Source organism: Macadamia integrifolia, chromosome 5 (assembly GCF_013358625.1).
Source record: "Macadamia integrifolia cultivar HAES 741 chromosome 5, SCU_Mint_v3, whole genome shotgun sequence".
NCBI classification, from domain to species: domain Eukaryota; kingdom Viridiplantae; phylum Streptophyta; class Magnoliopsida; order Proteales; family Proteaceae; genus Macadamia; species Macadamia integrifolia.
In genome coordinates, this window is record NC_056561.1 from 135,702 (window position 1) to 148,871 (window position 13,170).

The 13,170-nt window shown below is 38.1% G+C and overlaps 1 protein-coding gene across 1 annotated transcript in view; it reads left to right on the top strand.

Moving 5' to 3' along the window:
- LOC122079355 (nuclear exosome regulator NRDE2) overlaps nt 1-13,170 on the top strand; it is a 29,857-nt gene that overhangs the window by 13,612 nt on the left and 3,075 nt on the right. Inside the window, exons 7-8 of the mRNA XM_042645752.1 lie at nt 4,429-4,783; nt 9,660-9,885. Coding sequence (XP_042501686.1) covers nt 4,429-4,783; nt 9,660-9,885 — 581 coding nt within the window. The remainder of the gene's footprint in view (nt 1-4,428; nt 4,784-9,659; nt 9,886-13,170) is intronic.

Sequence of the window (13,170 nt, forward strand, 5' to 3'; positions counted from 1 at the left end):
AAAAAAAAACTTCACTTACAAAGTTACAAACCGGCCAACATCAGCCAACAGTCACAGGAAGAAAAAAAAAATAATCATACGTAGAAGGAACAAGCAGGGAGAAGAAAGAAGAAAAGAGAAACAAAAACATGCAAAATCAGAAATTTAAAATACAAACTAAAAGTCTAAAACATACCTGGAGAAGAATCGAAGGAGAAGGAGAAGCCGGAGGTTGTTGAAGGCTGTCGAAGGAGAAGGAGATGCCGCCGGATGTCGAAGGAGAAGGAGAAGGAGAAGCCGGAGGTTTCCAAAGGCTGTCGAAGGAGAAGGAGATGCCTCCGGATGTCGCTGAAGTCTGTCGGAGGAGAAGGAGAAGTGCCGGAGGAATGATCATCGCGTTTCCGTAGAGAACTTCTTTCCGCTTTCTCCTTTTATATTAGGTGGTAAAAAGGTTGCTCAAATCTGAGTTTAAGTGTTGAGGTAAACTCAGATTTGGAACACATCCTTTGTAATATGGCCATTCATGGGAAGTAGGGTGCTCACTTATGAGGGTCATCCTAGTGGAACCAAACAACTCCAAAAATTAAGAATTATCATTCTAAAGAATATCATCCCAAAGATTTACCTAACTAAACACCCACTAATGGATCTGGATGGGAAGCCATTAAACCTGCTGAAATGGCTGGAGCCAAAGAAGAAAGCTACTAAAAATTGTGATTGAGGCTGTATCTGATCTCTCTTTTCTTTTTCCCCAAGGGTTTTCGCTTTGCTGCATTGTTGGGAGGGTTTTGGTAGGGTTGTTTGTCGGATGGGTGTTTGGGGTGGTATGGGATGATGTTGTATCTCAGCTGGTTGCTTGGGTGCTTAGTCGGTCGTTCTCTCTGGGTGGTTTTCTTCTTTCTCTTTTTCCTGGGCTATTCCTTCATTTATTCTTATTCCCATTTTTAAAAATAATTTTTCATTTGGTGCCAATAAAGAAAACTTTATAAATTGTCACTTGGCCATCAATTTGGTCCTCTCTTCCTGCAGGGGAATGAGAGTATACCTGAGTTCTCAAAGATTCTAAATGGAGCACATTCATTTGTTAAAATAAAATATTGGTTTTAAAAATCTATACATGGAAAAAAAAAAAACTTTTGGGGGGTGGGGTGTTTCTTATTCTTCTGGATGCAAGTTGACCAAAGCTCATGATCTAAAGTAGATGTAGCCGGTTTTAAAAATCAATACGTGGAAGAAAACTGCTGGGGGGTTTTAGTCTTCTTTTGGTCGCAAGTTTACCAAAGGTCAAGCCCTAAATAAGATGCAGATCTACAGCTATGACAAAGTCACATTCGAGCCCCTTTCCTTTCTCTAACAATATCTTACTGTTCAGTATATAGTTGTTCCCAATTTTTAGTTGGTGTAGATTTGGAAAGAGAATCTTCGTTCCCTGTTTTGTAAATCCTACATCAGTGATCAAGCCACGTGACTTAAGCCAAGTTTATAGAATAGGAAGCTGTTCTCATGACTTTGGTGTTCTCCTTGGAATGTGGCTCCACCACTTGGGCTCTGCTGTTTCAAAATATAGTATTTTGTGGGATTTTTTGTAATTTACAAAGACAACACAAATTTCGTGAGAATTAAGAAAGGGAATATGATTTTATTGAAATGCAGTAGAAAAAAGTTGGAAAGGATGTTGTATTACCAAAAAAGTAGTGGTATCTCAATAATTGATGCACTTGGCACCATGGGGATTCATCCCCATCTTATGACTTGATTCTTGCCCTTGATCAACCATGCCCAAATATGCTTCCTTGTTATGCCCAGCCAAAAAATGACAATTGCTATAAAAAAATATAAAATGGCCTTTCTAAATAATAATTGATTTTCTGGGACAATATTTGAAGTTGAAACAGACAGACCCTTATTTGGTTCTTAAATAAGTAATATTGTACAGAAAGAAAACATCTTTAGAGTGCAGACTACCATGACATGTCTCGATTTATGACTAGAATCCTTAAATGGAATAATAGTAGAATGGTCTCACATATTCACATTTCAGGGCCGCCTCTCCTTTGGCCCCTGCCTCCACTTTTAACCTCACTTTGTTAACGATAGCTGGACTGATCCCTAATTTCTATGCGAGGCATTGGGTCATAAATAAGCTAGTTTAGGTTTGGGTCCAGTTGTTCAAGTTCTTTTTGTCTTCATGAATTGGATTAGTTTCTATTTACAGCTTATCTTGTACTTTTGTCAGGCATTTTTTTTTTTTTTTTTTGGGTCTCGCTGATGCAGATTCTTCACCAAACTAGGCATTTTTTAGTAGGAATAAGTCTAGGGTTGGGTTGTATATATGTTGGGCCTTCAGTCCATGTGGTTTGGAGTGTAATATACCACTTTTATGGGACTAAAAGAGGGGCTTTAAGGTTGCATACGGGATTACTAGTTTGTTTTCTTTTTCATTAGTTTCCTTTTTAGTTGGGTTCAATTTAATTTGTTAAGTCTTTGTTTTCTTAGGAGTCAAGTTATTAGTTGAATCAAGTCATTAGTAGTTAGTTTCTAATTTCAGTTTTTTAGGAAGTTTGTATTAGAAGACTAAATTAAGGTTTCTTTTTAAGGAACCTTCTATTTTGTAATTCCCTTCCCCATTATTATAAATAAAGAAGAAGAGCTCCTAAAGCTGGAACGATTTTTGATGAACAAATTAATGGCTGTTGTGATTGTCTTCTCCATGAAGAGTTGTCTTGTGTTTGATCTAAGGCTTATGGAACTGGTGTTGATCCAGTTGACTCTCTGCGGTGTGAAGCCCGAGAGGTCCTCTTCCTTAGCTTACCTTCTTCTTCTCCCAACCACATAAAGTGTTACTTATCTGCTCAAGTTCTTACAAGTATTAAATTCAGTTTTCTTATCAGTTCTGCCCAGAAAATTGCAGATTATGTGAGCAATTTTCAGAACCTGCTCAGGCCAAGCCAACCATCAGTTTTGGATGAGTTTCAGTTCTTTATAGTCTGATTTCATGTGCATATTTTTTGGGTTGGTTTATGGTTGTTCTTTGGTGAGCTGGTTTGACTTGTCCAAATCAGCTTTACATTACTGGCATACTTTTATGTCCTGAGAAGGGATATTTAATTACATTTCCAAGGAAACAAAGATCTTGCAAATGCAAGTTGATGTGGGAAAATTGGCCATTATACCGATAGGGTACTAGTCCATGCTGGAATTTTTATTTTCAAAGTTACAGTTAGGAGTGTTGAGTGTCTATGTATACATACCTGTGGGCTTCAAGTTTAATTATTACTGCATGACATGGAACTTGAAAATTTTCTGAACTTGTATCCCTTTTCCTCTCCCTTCATTATAAAAAGATTAGGGAATATTCAAATATGTGCCAACGGTCAACCCTCAACAGAACAAGGGTGAAGCAACCCCAGAATAGGGAAAGAGTAAACAGAAAGCTACATTTTAGAATGGACAACCATCCTCATTAGCTGTCCTCTGAATGATCGAATCTACTGTAATGGGATATTTACTGCAGGAACGAGGTTGGCAAATATGTCTAATCAAGTATGAAATCTCTGAGGCCACTCGGACTGTCATTGAGCCAACCTATGACTGTAGCTGAATCATCTTTCACAATGAGGTCTTGGGAACTCTCAGAGAGAGTTACCCTACCATACAAGGACAAAGCAAGTCATGTCTTTAATTTCAAACCCAAGTGCAATCTGGGTAGAAATCAGGGTCCATTTTTGCTTGATACCATGACCAATCAGTTTTTCTTCCTCAGATTTCAAACTCTGGTTCCTTCGTAAAAAAATTCTCCCAACATCCTACTTCAATCGTATGTATTTTGGTTTAACTCTGTATCAGAATTCAGAACATGGATATTCTATATCACACACAACTCCCTCTCCTAGAAAACATATGATTTAATAGTAAAGGAAACCTGAAGCTAAACAAAGCCCGACTCTAGAAACTCTTAGGATCCAGTTCTGGGGCTGGGATTTGGACTGCTTTTATCCTCTCTATTTCACTTCGTGGTGTCATGCAATTTTACTGATTGCTTCAGCCATCTATTGTTCTGTTGATCTATTTTCTGTTAAGGTGTTATAATTTTTTTTTATTTTTTTTTGGATCGAGTTCTCTGTCTGGCTGCTTAGCATATGTTAGCTCCTCCCTATGTCTCTCTCTCTTTCCTCCCACAATAGGGAGCAGATATGTCAATTCATAGGATGGGAGGAAAGGAAATAGACACAAGGAAAGGCGCTAGCATACACCATACAGCCTAGCAGCATTCTTTCTCTCGTTTTTTTAAGAGGTTGCATGTGGATTTTATCCCCTTACTTCAATGTGCATACTCTATGCTTCTGGTCATTTACTATCTCCCTTTCGAGGAATGGACCTTTTTCTAACTAACTATAGTAGTATGCATGAAATAGACATCTATTTACATTTTTAAAACCAAATGAGCAGGAACTTCAGTCAAATTCACCGCTTTTGTACTTTTGGTATGCTGAAGTGGAGCTTGCAAATTGTCGGGGAAGTAGTTTGGAATCATCCTCATCGCGTGCAGTACACATTCTATCGTGCTTAGGAAGCGGTGTGAAATATAGTCCATTTACAGATCAACCATCAAGTCTACAGCTGCTTAGAGCTCACCAAGGATTTAAAGAACGCATTAGAGCACTACGGTCAGGATGGGCGCGGGGGGATATAAAAGATCATGCAGTTGCCCTAATCTGTTCTGCTGCTTTATTTGAAGATTTGACTTCAGGATGGGCTGCAGGGATTAAAGTTCTAGAAGAGGCATTTTCGATGGTGCTTCCAGGTCATCTGACATCCTCTCTCTCTCTCTCTCTCTCTCTCTCTCTGTGGAGCTCCCTGCCTTTGTAATTTATTTACATTGTTGTTGTTTTCTCTTTCTTTTATTTCTTCTTAATGAATAAATTATAAAAAAATTTATTGGAAAAATGATACCAGATTTGTTAGGTGTTGAACTTTTGTCTTGTAATACTAGACCTATACAATATCATAATTTTCGAATGTACATCTCTGTCTTTCCAGTCCCAATTCCTTGCTTGGCTAAATCTTATGCTATGGATTTTGCTGAACGTGTTATCGTTTTGATTTTTTTTTCTTAATTGATCTTCATGAATAAATTAGCTCGCAGCATTATAGATAGAAACACAGTGATTAGAGTTAGGATAAGAGCAGAACCTTTTAAATGACATCCCTTTAGTAACAAAACAAGATGCAATAAACCAGAATCTATGAAGAAGAAGAAGAAGAGGAGAAAGAGAACGATGGAAGAAGAAAGGAAAAACCATGGACCCCACATTAGGATCCAAAATCCCCTATCGTGGTCAATCCCCAATACTTATTACAAAAGGTAATTGACTCTTAGTAGGTTACATGTCTAATTACAAGGAAATAAATAACTAAAGGAAATAACTAAACACAACTTAAACACAGCTCTACAGCTAAACACCCGCCCCTCGAGCTGGAGCGTATATATTTATCAAAAGGCTCCAGCTTGGAACAACAATAAATAGGTACTAACAGCAGAACCAGTCTCGAACATATGTAACGATCGAAGACGCCAATGAGCACAAAGCGAACTTCATTCTGGTAGTAATACCAACTCAAGCACACCGATCATCAGCTGCAATAGTAGAAAAAAATATTCGTGTCAAATAAATCCAGACAGTAATGAACAAAATAAGCGGTAGAGAATACCAATCGCAATCCAAAATATCATTGCAGCAACAACAACATCATAAGCCCTTCTCAAGGAAGGCAATTAGTAATCTTCACAAATAAGACAAATAAAAGTGCAGCATAGCATAGGTTGCTGCAAACCACTGATAAAAGTGCAGTATATGTTCCTGCGAACCACATAAGATAGCATAAGGTTGCTGGAAACCACTGATTACACAACATAGGTAGGAACCACAAGTAACAATATAAGGTTGTTGTAAACAAGTAACCATCTTTATTAGATAAAATTATTGCTGAGGACACGGGCAGATGGTATGAGCAGATAATAATAATCTTTAAATAAGCATATGACACTATGCTGTGACATGAGTAGATACAACAACCACAACCACAACCACAACCACAACCACAACAACGATAAAGCCTTATCTCAACTTGATGGGGTCGGCTAGCTGATGACATGAGTAAATAATAATAATAATCTTCAAACATCTCAGAGAATAATCTCCCCCTCATGTGTAGGCATTACATGTAGACAAATAATGCAAGGAGAACACCGAAGGATCATCAATCATCATATGGCAGCAGTAACCAGCATCAGGAAGGATGAGGATTGCATAAATCCATAATCAAGTCTGAAGCTTCTTGCAGACACTTGCAATAATCCCCAAAATATTTAGTTGATTCAACAGCTGGTTTGCAATATATATAGCATGCCCACCAAATTAGCAGGTTACCAAGAAACCCAAGAAAAAGTAATCCGATCTGCCAGATCTTTGGACCAAGTTAGTGATCAATCAAACAAATATGCTTGCAAATATTGGTGGTATTCCGACGTCTGGATCTTAATATAAAGTGCAGGCACATAAATAGTTGGTAGCCAAGAGACAAACTCAGCCTTACCCCAACTTAATGGGGTCGACTACATGGATCCAAGTAAAAACAAAATATGAGAAAAAAAAGTCGAATGAAAGAACAGTGAAAGTAAAAGCAAAGATGCCAGCACCAGTAGAGCAGGAAAATCTCAGCTATATGAGGTCGGCTGCATGGATTCTTGTCTTCCAATCAGCTCTTTCGGAGGTCATACTTGGGACAATCCCTAGACCATTTATGGCATTCTTCACTATTTCTCCTATGGTGAGTTGGAGAGTGTAGTGGGGGTTGTGGCAACGGATGCAGCGGCATGAGAATAAAAACAGGACAGCCACCGGGAAGAAAAATAAGACAACCAAAGAATCTTATTGAGGAGCAAAAGTTGACCAACTCGACCAGCGGAGCACACGAACACTCACCAACGTATGCAGCTCAATATATTCCTTTTGATGTGGATCCGGGTTCCAAGATTGGAATCGGATCACTTATGGCCCACTTCATTAACAAATAGCACAAATATTATAACCAAATATCAAGAGAGAATGACAGTTCTCTAAATAAGTGGAAGTTTCTAATAAGGAATGGCAGAATTTTAATTTACTAGAAGTTTAGATCATAAAAGAAAAGAAGAGAGTGGGTTGTACCGTGAGTGGAACAAGGGGTAGATTTAGAATGGAAATAGAATAAGGGAAAGTGGAGAATAAAAGTAAAAGAGTTATTTCTGGAAAATAAAAAATAAAGAAAATAAAACCCACTTCTATGAGGTTGTTTTCAACCTTCGGCCAAGAAGAACAGGGGCGGAAGTCCAGCAACCCTTCAGATTTGGAGAACTCCTTCAATAGGGATCAGATGGGCCTGAAACTTCAAGCGTGTGATCACAACTCCAAGATCTACTGATTACTAGCAGTCAAATTGTTCATCCCAGAAGTTGAAAATGAAATCCTGAACCTGTTTTGGGCGGGTACTGTAGCAACCAGGTTGATTTGCAGTGTGTCAGCTCCCTACAGGGAAGGAGTTGGGAGGAGAAACTCGAGGGTTTGAGTCCCCTATGGAAGGGCAAGCGGTGGCCAGAATATCAGACCAACCCATTCACTAACGGGAGAGATTGATCAACTCATTTATCTCTTGGCAGAAGAAACAGCAGTAGAAAATATGGAATAAAATTAGAGAAGTAAGAAGAAGAAGATGAAATAAAGAGAAAAATCAGAGAAGAGGGAGAATATTAGAGAGGGGAAAGAAGAGAAGCAGATCAGGGGAGGAAAGAAGCACGCATGGCTGCCATGGTTCTAATCCAAAACTTAATTCAATTCTCAAAACTCAAAACTGTCTTTCTCCATCAAGTTACATCAATATAAAGCAAATGTCAAGACAAATAAGGAAAGAAAGTAATTGCAATGGAAAACTACACTAAGATGGAAATAAAATCCTACTCAAATAAAACTTGACTCCCAAACTAATGTGGCCATTCTAACTCTAAAAAGGAAAGAAATAAAGAAACGAATCAACCCAAATTAAATCAATCGTCCAACTGCGTCACCTTTCTTTTTTTTTTTTCCCTCTTCATTGCTATGGTACCTTGTAACAAAACCAGATACAAATAAACCAGAATCCATGAAAAAGAGGATTAAGAATTCCTTATTGTGGTCAATCCCCAATACTTATAAGTTATAACAAAAGGTAATTGACTCTTTGTAGGTTATAGGTCTAATTACAAGGTAAGTAAATAACTAGACTAAAGGAAATAACTAAACACAACTCTACAACTAAACATAAAACACGATAGGTACACTCCCCTTATCGTGAGTAACCTTTAGCACATATCTTAACAGCTCTTTATCCCCCATGATTACTTCAATCAATTGAATTACAAATTTGTTATGAAAAGATCCAAGTGAAAACTATATAAATACGAGTAATTGAATCCTTGGTTTTGTTAAAGTTATCTTCCCCACTTTTCATTTATGCGCTCAAACTTGTTTCAGAAACCATTCCCAGGGAAGAAAAGAGAAGAATAGAACCAAGGTTTTCAAACTCGGAATCGGGGTCAGGATTGGGTCCAGCCATTTCGGATCCCACAGATCCCATTACATTTTGAATCAGATGGAAATGGTCAGGAACGGGAGGAATCAGGATCGTCCTCAGCTGATTCCACTCCGAACCGGTCTATTCAGCCCGATCTAATTCCATTTTGAAATTGTGAATAGAACATCAAGTAAAGCATACAGTTTTTTCAAGCAAGCAGTAGAACACTTTCTACTTGACTAATTGGGTGAAATTGTTCAACTCCTGTCCCCTTGATTGGGATTAGAACTACTAATATGCCTTTAGTGGTTCTATCCAAGTTTTATTGTAAAAATTGATTCACTGCCTTTGAAAGTCTACATTGATGATCTTCCAACATACTCATAAAATGTGATAAAAATTGAAGGTTGGCTCTGAGCCTCATTTCTTCTATTTATTCTGTTCTCTCTTGAGGCTATGTATCTGGTGTCCCTGTAATTTATTCTATTTAATTTATCTTTGTTTCTATATGTTTATATCCCCGATATTACCTAGATTCTTTTGTCTACTTCCTTGTTCTCAAATTTTGTTTTTTGTTAAAAATATTATAACAGATTAAGATTAAGTATGCATGTGTGTGTGTGTGTGTGTGTGTGTGTGTTGTTTGTGCATGCACATGTGGATATGTTCCACTTTCTAGGTTTCCTTGCCAGTGTGGTGATTCTGTCTCCAAAGATTGTTGCCATGCGGATGATATAGCCTACTTTATTTTAGGATAAGATTTGGATGAAGTGCTCTCTCCTTTGCGAAGATTGCTGGGTCAATAATATAATTCTGAATTCATCATTACTGTGTGCCTTACTCCTGGTAAATTGATTGTCATAACATTTTCCAGAGTAATTAACAGTAGTTCCTATTAATCATTTTATAATATTTGTCTCTCCTTTTTTCTACTGCTTCAATGATTAAATATGTTTTTACCATGTGCAATTAGACTTTTTCTTTAGTAACTTAAAAGCAGAACTTCTCTGTTTCTCAAGTGAATTATATATTAAAAAAAAAAAAAGATGGTGCTTGGCTTTCTGCTGACTAAATTTTATTTTTAATTTCAGAAAGAAGACACCAGAGTTCTCAACTTGAATCTTTGTACAATTATTACATCAGAATGCTTCAGAAACATCATAAGCAATTGAAACTCTCAGCAATAACGGAGTCCATTCTACAAGGCTTGCAAATTTATCCTTATAATCCAAAGCTTTTTGCTGCTTTCATGGAAATCAGCTATCTTTATACCGTGCCCAATAAACTCCGATGGATATTTGATGACTTTTGTCACAAGTAAGCTCTTTCTTCTTGTACTTCTGTATGGCTTTTTAACATAATTTTATTAGAATATTTTCCATGATATCTACTTGTCTTCCGAATATTAATATCAAAGATTTTTCTTTTCACTATTTTGTTGACCAGATTGAAAAAGAAAAAAGATAGATTAATATATATATTTTTTTTCCCTCATTGTTTTTCAATGTTTATTTTCAATAAATGTGGAGGATATTGCTTTTTTTTTTTTTTTTGAGGATATGAATCTGTTAAAAAGTAACTCCAGTATTGACCTTGTGGGGGGGGGGGGGGGGTGAGGCAACTGTTTGGTGTATTGAGCGAGGATCTAGGAAATGGCAGGGAATCTTCACAGTCATGCAACTCGAGTACATGTCGGCGGTAAGGTAATGAAGCATGCCTCTTATGCGGGGGGGGGTTCTCATCGTTTTTAAATTTAAAGCTAATATTTGTTTGATATTAGAAACCAGTGTTTTTTTTTTGGCGTATGGGGATTTGTGTATGGTAGTTCATTCTGTTCCTCTTCTCCCTTTAATAAGACTTCTTTCTACTTATCCCAGAAAAAGAAAAGGGTCTAGTTTTTAGTCTGGGGTTTCTGCTGTTCTGATGGATTTACTTAGATAGTGTTGTCTGTTAGACTGAAGAGACAGAGCACACCAGGTAATGGTGTTTAGGGATTGGGGGCAGGGGAGAGGTGGTGTGGGGAGTTCCTATTCCTATTACTCATTAATGTAGATTTCTGTGTTTATGGTATTGTGGTGGTGGTTGTATGGCGCTTTTTGAGTTCTGTGAGATTGTAGGTCTGTTGATGCCGACTCTTGAAGAAAAATGTCCTTGGTGTTGTGTTTCTTTTATTTAGTTTGGTCTTTTGGTTAGAGGCTTAGAAGATTTTATTTTACATTTTTTGAGACCTACCGAGGCGCCTATCAAGTCTTTACAATTATGAATATGATGCAGATAAATCAGCAAAAATGGGCTTATTTTAGTAGAAATATGCCTTGGGTTGGGTTCTATACATGTTGGGCCTTTGATACTATGTGTTTTCATTGTAATGGGCCTATTATGGGTAGAAAAGTAGGAAACGGGATTTGCTTTATTAGTTTAGTTAGTCTTTTAATTGAAGTTGTTTAGTTAGCTTGGAACACTCACCAGGTTGTGACGTGTGGGATCTTTTCTTGTAGGATTAAGTTTCCTATTTATTCTATGTTTGCTAATAGCAATAGGATTTTATTTTCCTAGTCAGATTAGGATTATTATTCAGTTTTTCTATAAAAAACTTGTAATGGCCATTGGCTAGATATGATTGGATGATTAATAGAATTGAGCTTTGCTTCAATGGAGTGCTGTGCGATTCAGTAAAGGGTGGGAGATCAAGAATCCTTGTTCTTGGTGGGAAGCCATTGTTATTTTATCTTCTTCTAAACTCTGTCTTCTCCATCTCAAGTAAGTACTGTTATCACCTATTCTTTATGTGCTTGCTGGGATTTGATTTCGTTTGAGTTGGGAGGGAATCTTATGTTGTTGTTGCTGAATATATGCTGTTAGAAGTAAGGTTTACCTTACAGCATAGACACCCCAAGTTGCACCTGGCGGATGCCCTGTTTTAGGGCCCTTTTTGCTCATCTCGAGATCTGCTGAATCAGATAATCTATCCAGTAGATGCTTTCCATCTTTTGGGGTTTCAAAGGACCTCCTTAGAGAACCCTTCGACCTGAGATTCAAGCTGATCGGAACCTCTGATCTGCTGTGATTAAAAATCTCCTAGATTCTGTTTTCCAAGCTCCAGATTTTACTGATTTGATCCTTGAGTTAAATCTGTGTTATGTTTGGGGATTGAAGTACCAGCCTAGATTGACACTCAACCAGAATTTTAGGCTTATCTGAGGCTCTGATTTTGAGTAAATAAAATTTTCCTATTCCTGAATATTTTTGTTTCAGATTTGACTACTGTTTAATTACTCTTAATCTGACCCTTAGATCACTGCTGTATTCTGAAGATCATCTATTCTATCTGTGTGTGAGTGATTGCTAAAGTTTGACCTTCATCTGAGAAGGTTGACTTTTGTTGACCTTTTGTTTTGGGTGTCTTGGGTTGTCAGAGGGGTGTTTAGTCTGATTCTAGGGTTCACCCTACAAACCTCCCACTAGATTATTTCATGTTGTTTCTTCTGATAGCTACAAAGGTGAGCATCTTTTTTATTTTATGGATTTCGTTGAGTTGGGAAGTGGGATGTAGGGACTTGAATTATTAATTTCACTTGATAAATTATCTGTCCATGATTTGAACTACAAGTGTGATGGTTCTGTTTCCGAGAGGTGCATAACGTGCCATCAGAAGACTCTTTATCTGTTGATTTTACGGCCTCATCTCAGCATAGGAAGTGTACGAAAGAAGATATGGAAACTGGGAAGCACGCCTAGATAGCGTACTTGAATTGCCAGGATTGAAATGATTTCAGTCATTGTTTGGGAGCTGTATAGTTCCGAATATGAATTGGTACTTCTGAGAAAGAGGTAGTGGGATGCTTATGAGCTTATCCAATGAGGTGGAAGACATTGATGGGCTAATTCTAGCATTCTAGAGGTAATCAGAAACGTAGGTTTGCGGGGGATCAGAATCATATTTTGGGGTACTTATTATCTTGATGAAATGTTAGGGCCCATTTGAATAGCGGGGTTTTGCAGGGTGGGATAGTTGGGGTGGGAGTATTGATGCACTTTTCTGAAAAATAGTAGTTCTAAAGTTGTTTGTTGCTTTGGGGTTGGAAAGTGAGCAGACAACCCAACTTTACTGTCGGCCCAAGTGGCAGGCGGTTTCTCCCACTCCACTCCTTCATAAAGTCCCACCAAATTGGTAGGACTTTGGTGGGGACTTAGTGGAATTCGCGACGTCTCTCTCTCTCTCTCTCTCTTCCTTCCCTTCCCTTCCTCGATCCATCTCTATCTCTTCCGGTGAGAGGTGAGATCTGCCTATTTTGGGGTTCAAGTACTCCAGTGAGATATTTTCTCGATCCGTCTCTATCTCTTCTGGTGAGAGGTGAGGTCTGGGCCACAAGAGTGATAACAGTAGATGGGGATATTTTCTTCTTCAGAGATCCTCAAGAAGGAAATGAAGACCCAGACGGGCAAGTGAGGTAAAGGAGATTTATGGGTTTTGCAGGGAGAGAGATACATGGGGTATGCAGTTTTATGGCGAAGACGTCTGAAGGAGAGGATAGGCAGCCGTCTGCCATTGACACCTGCTTGAATAGATGCGTAGAAGCAGAGGCCATGGGGGGGGGGGGG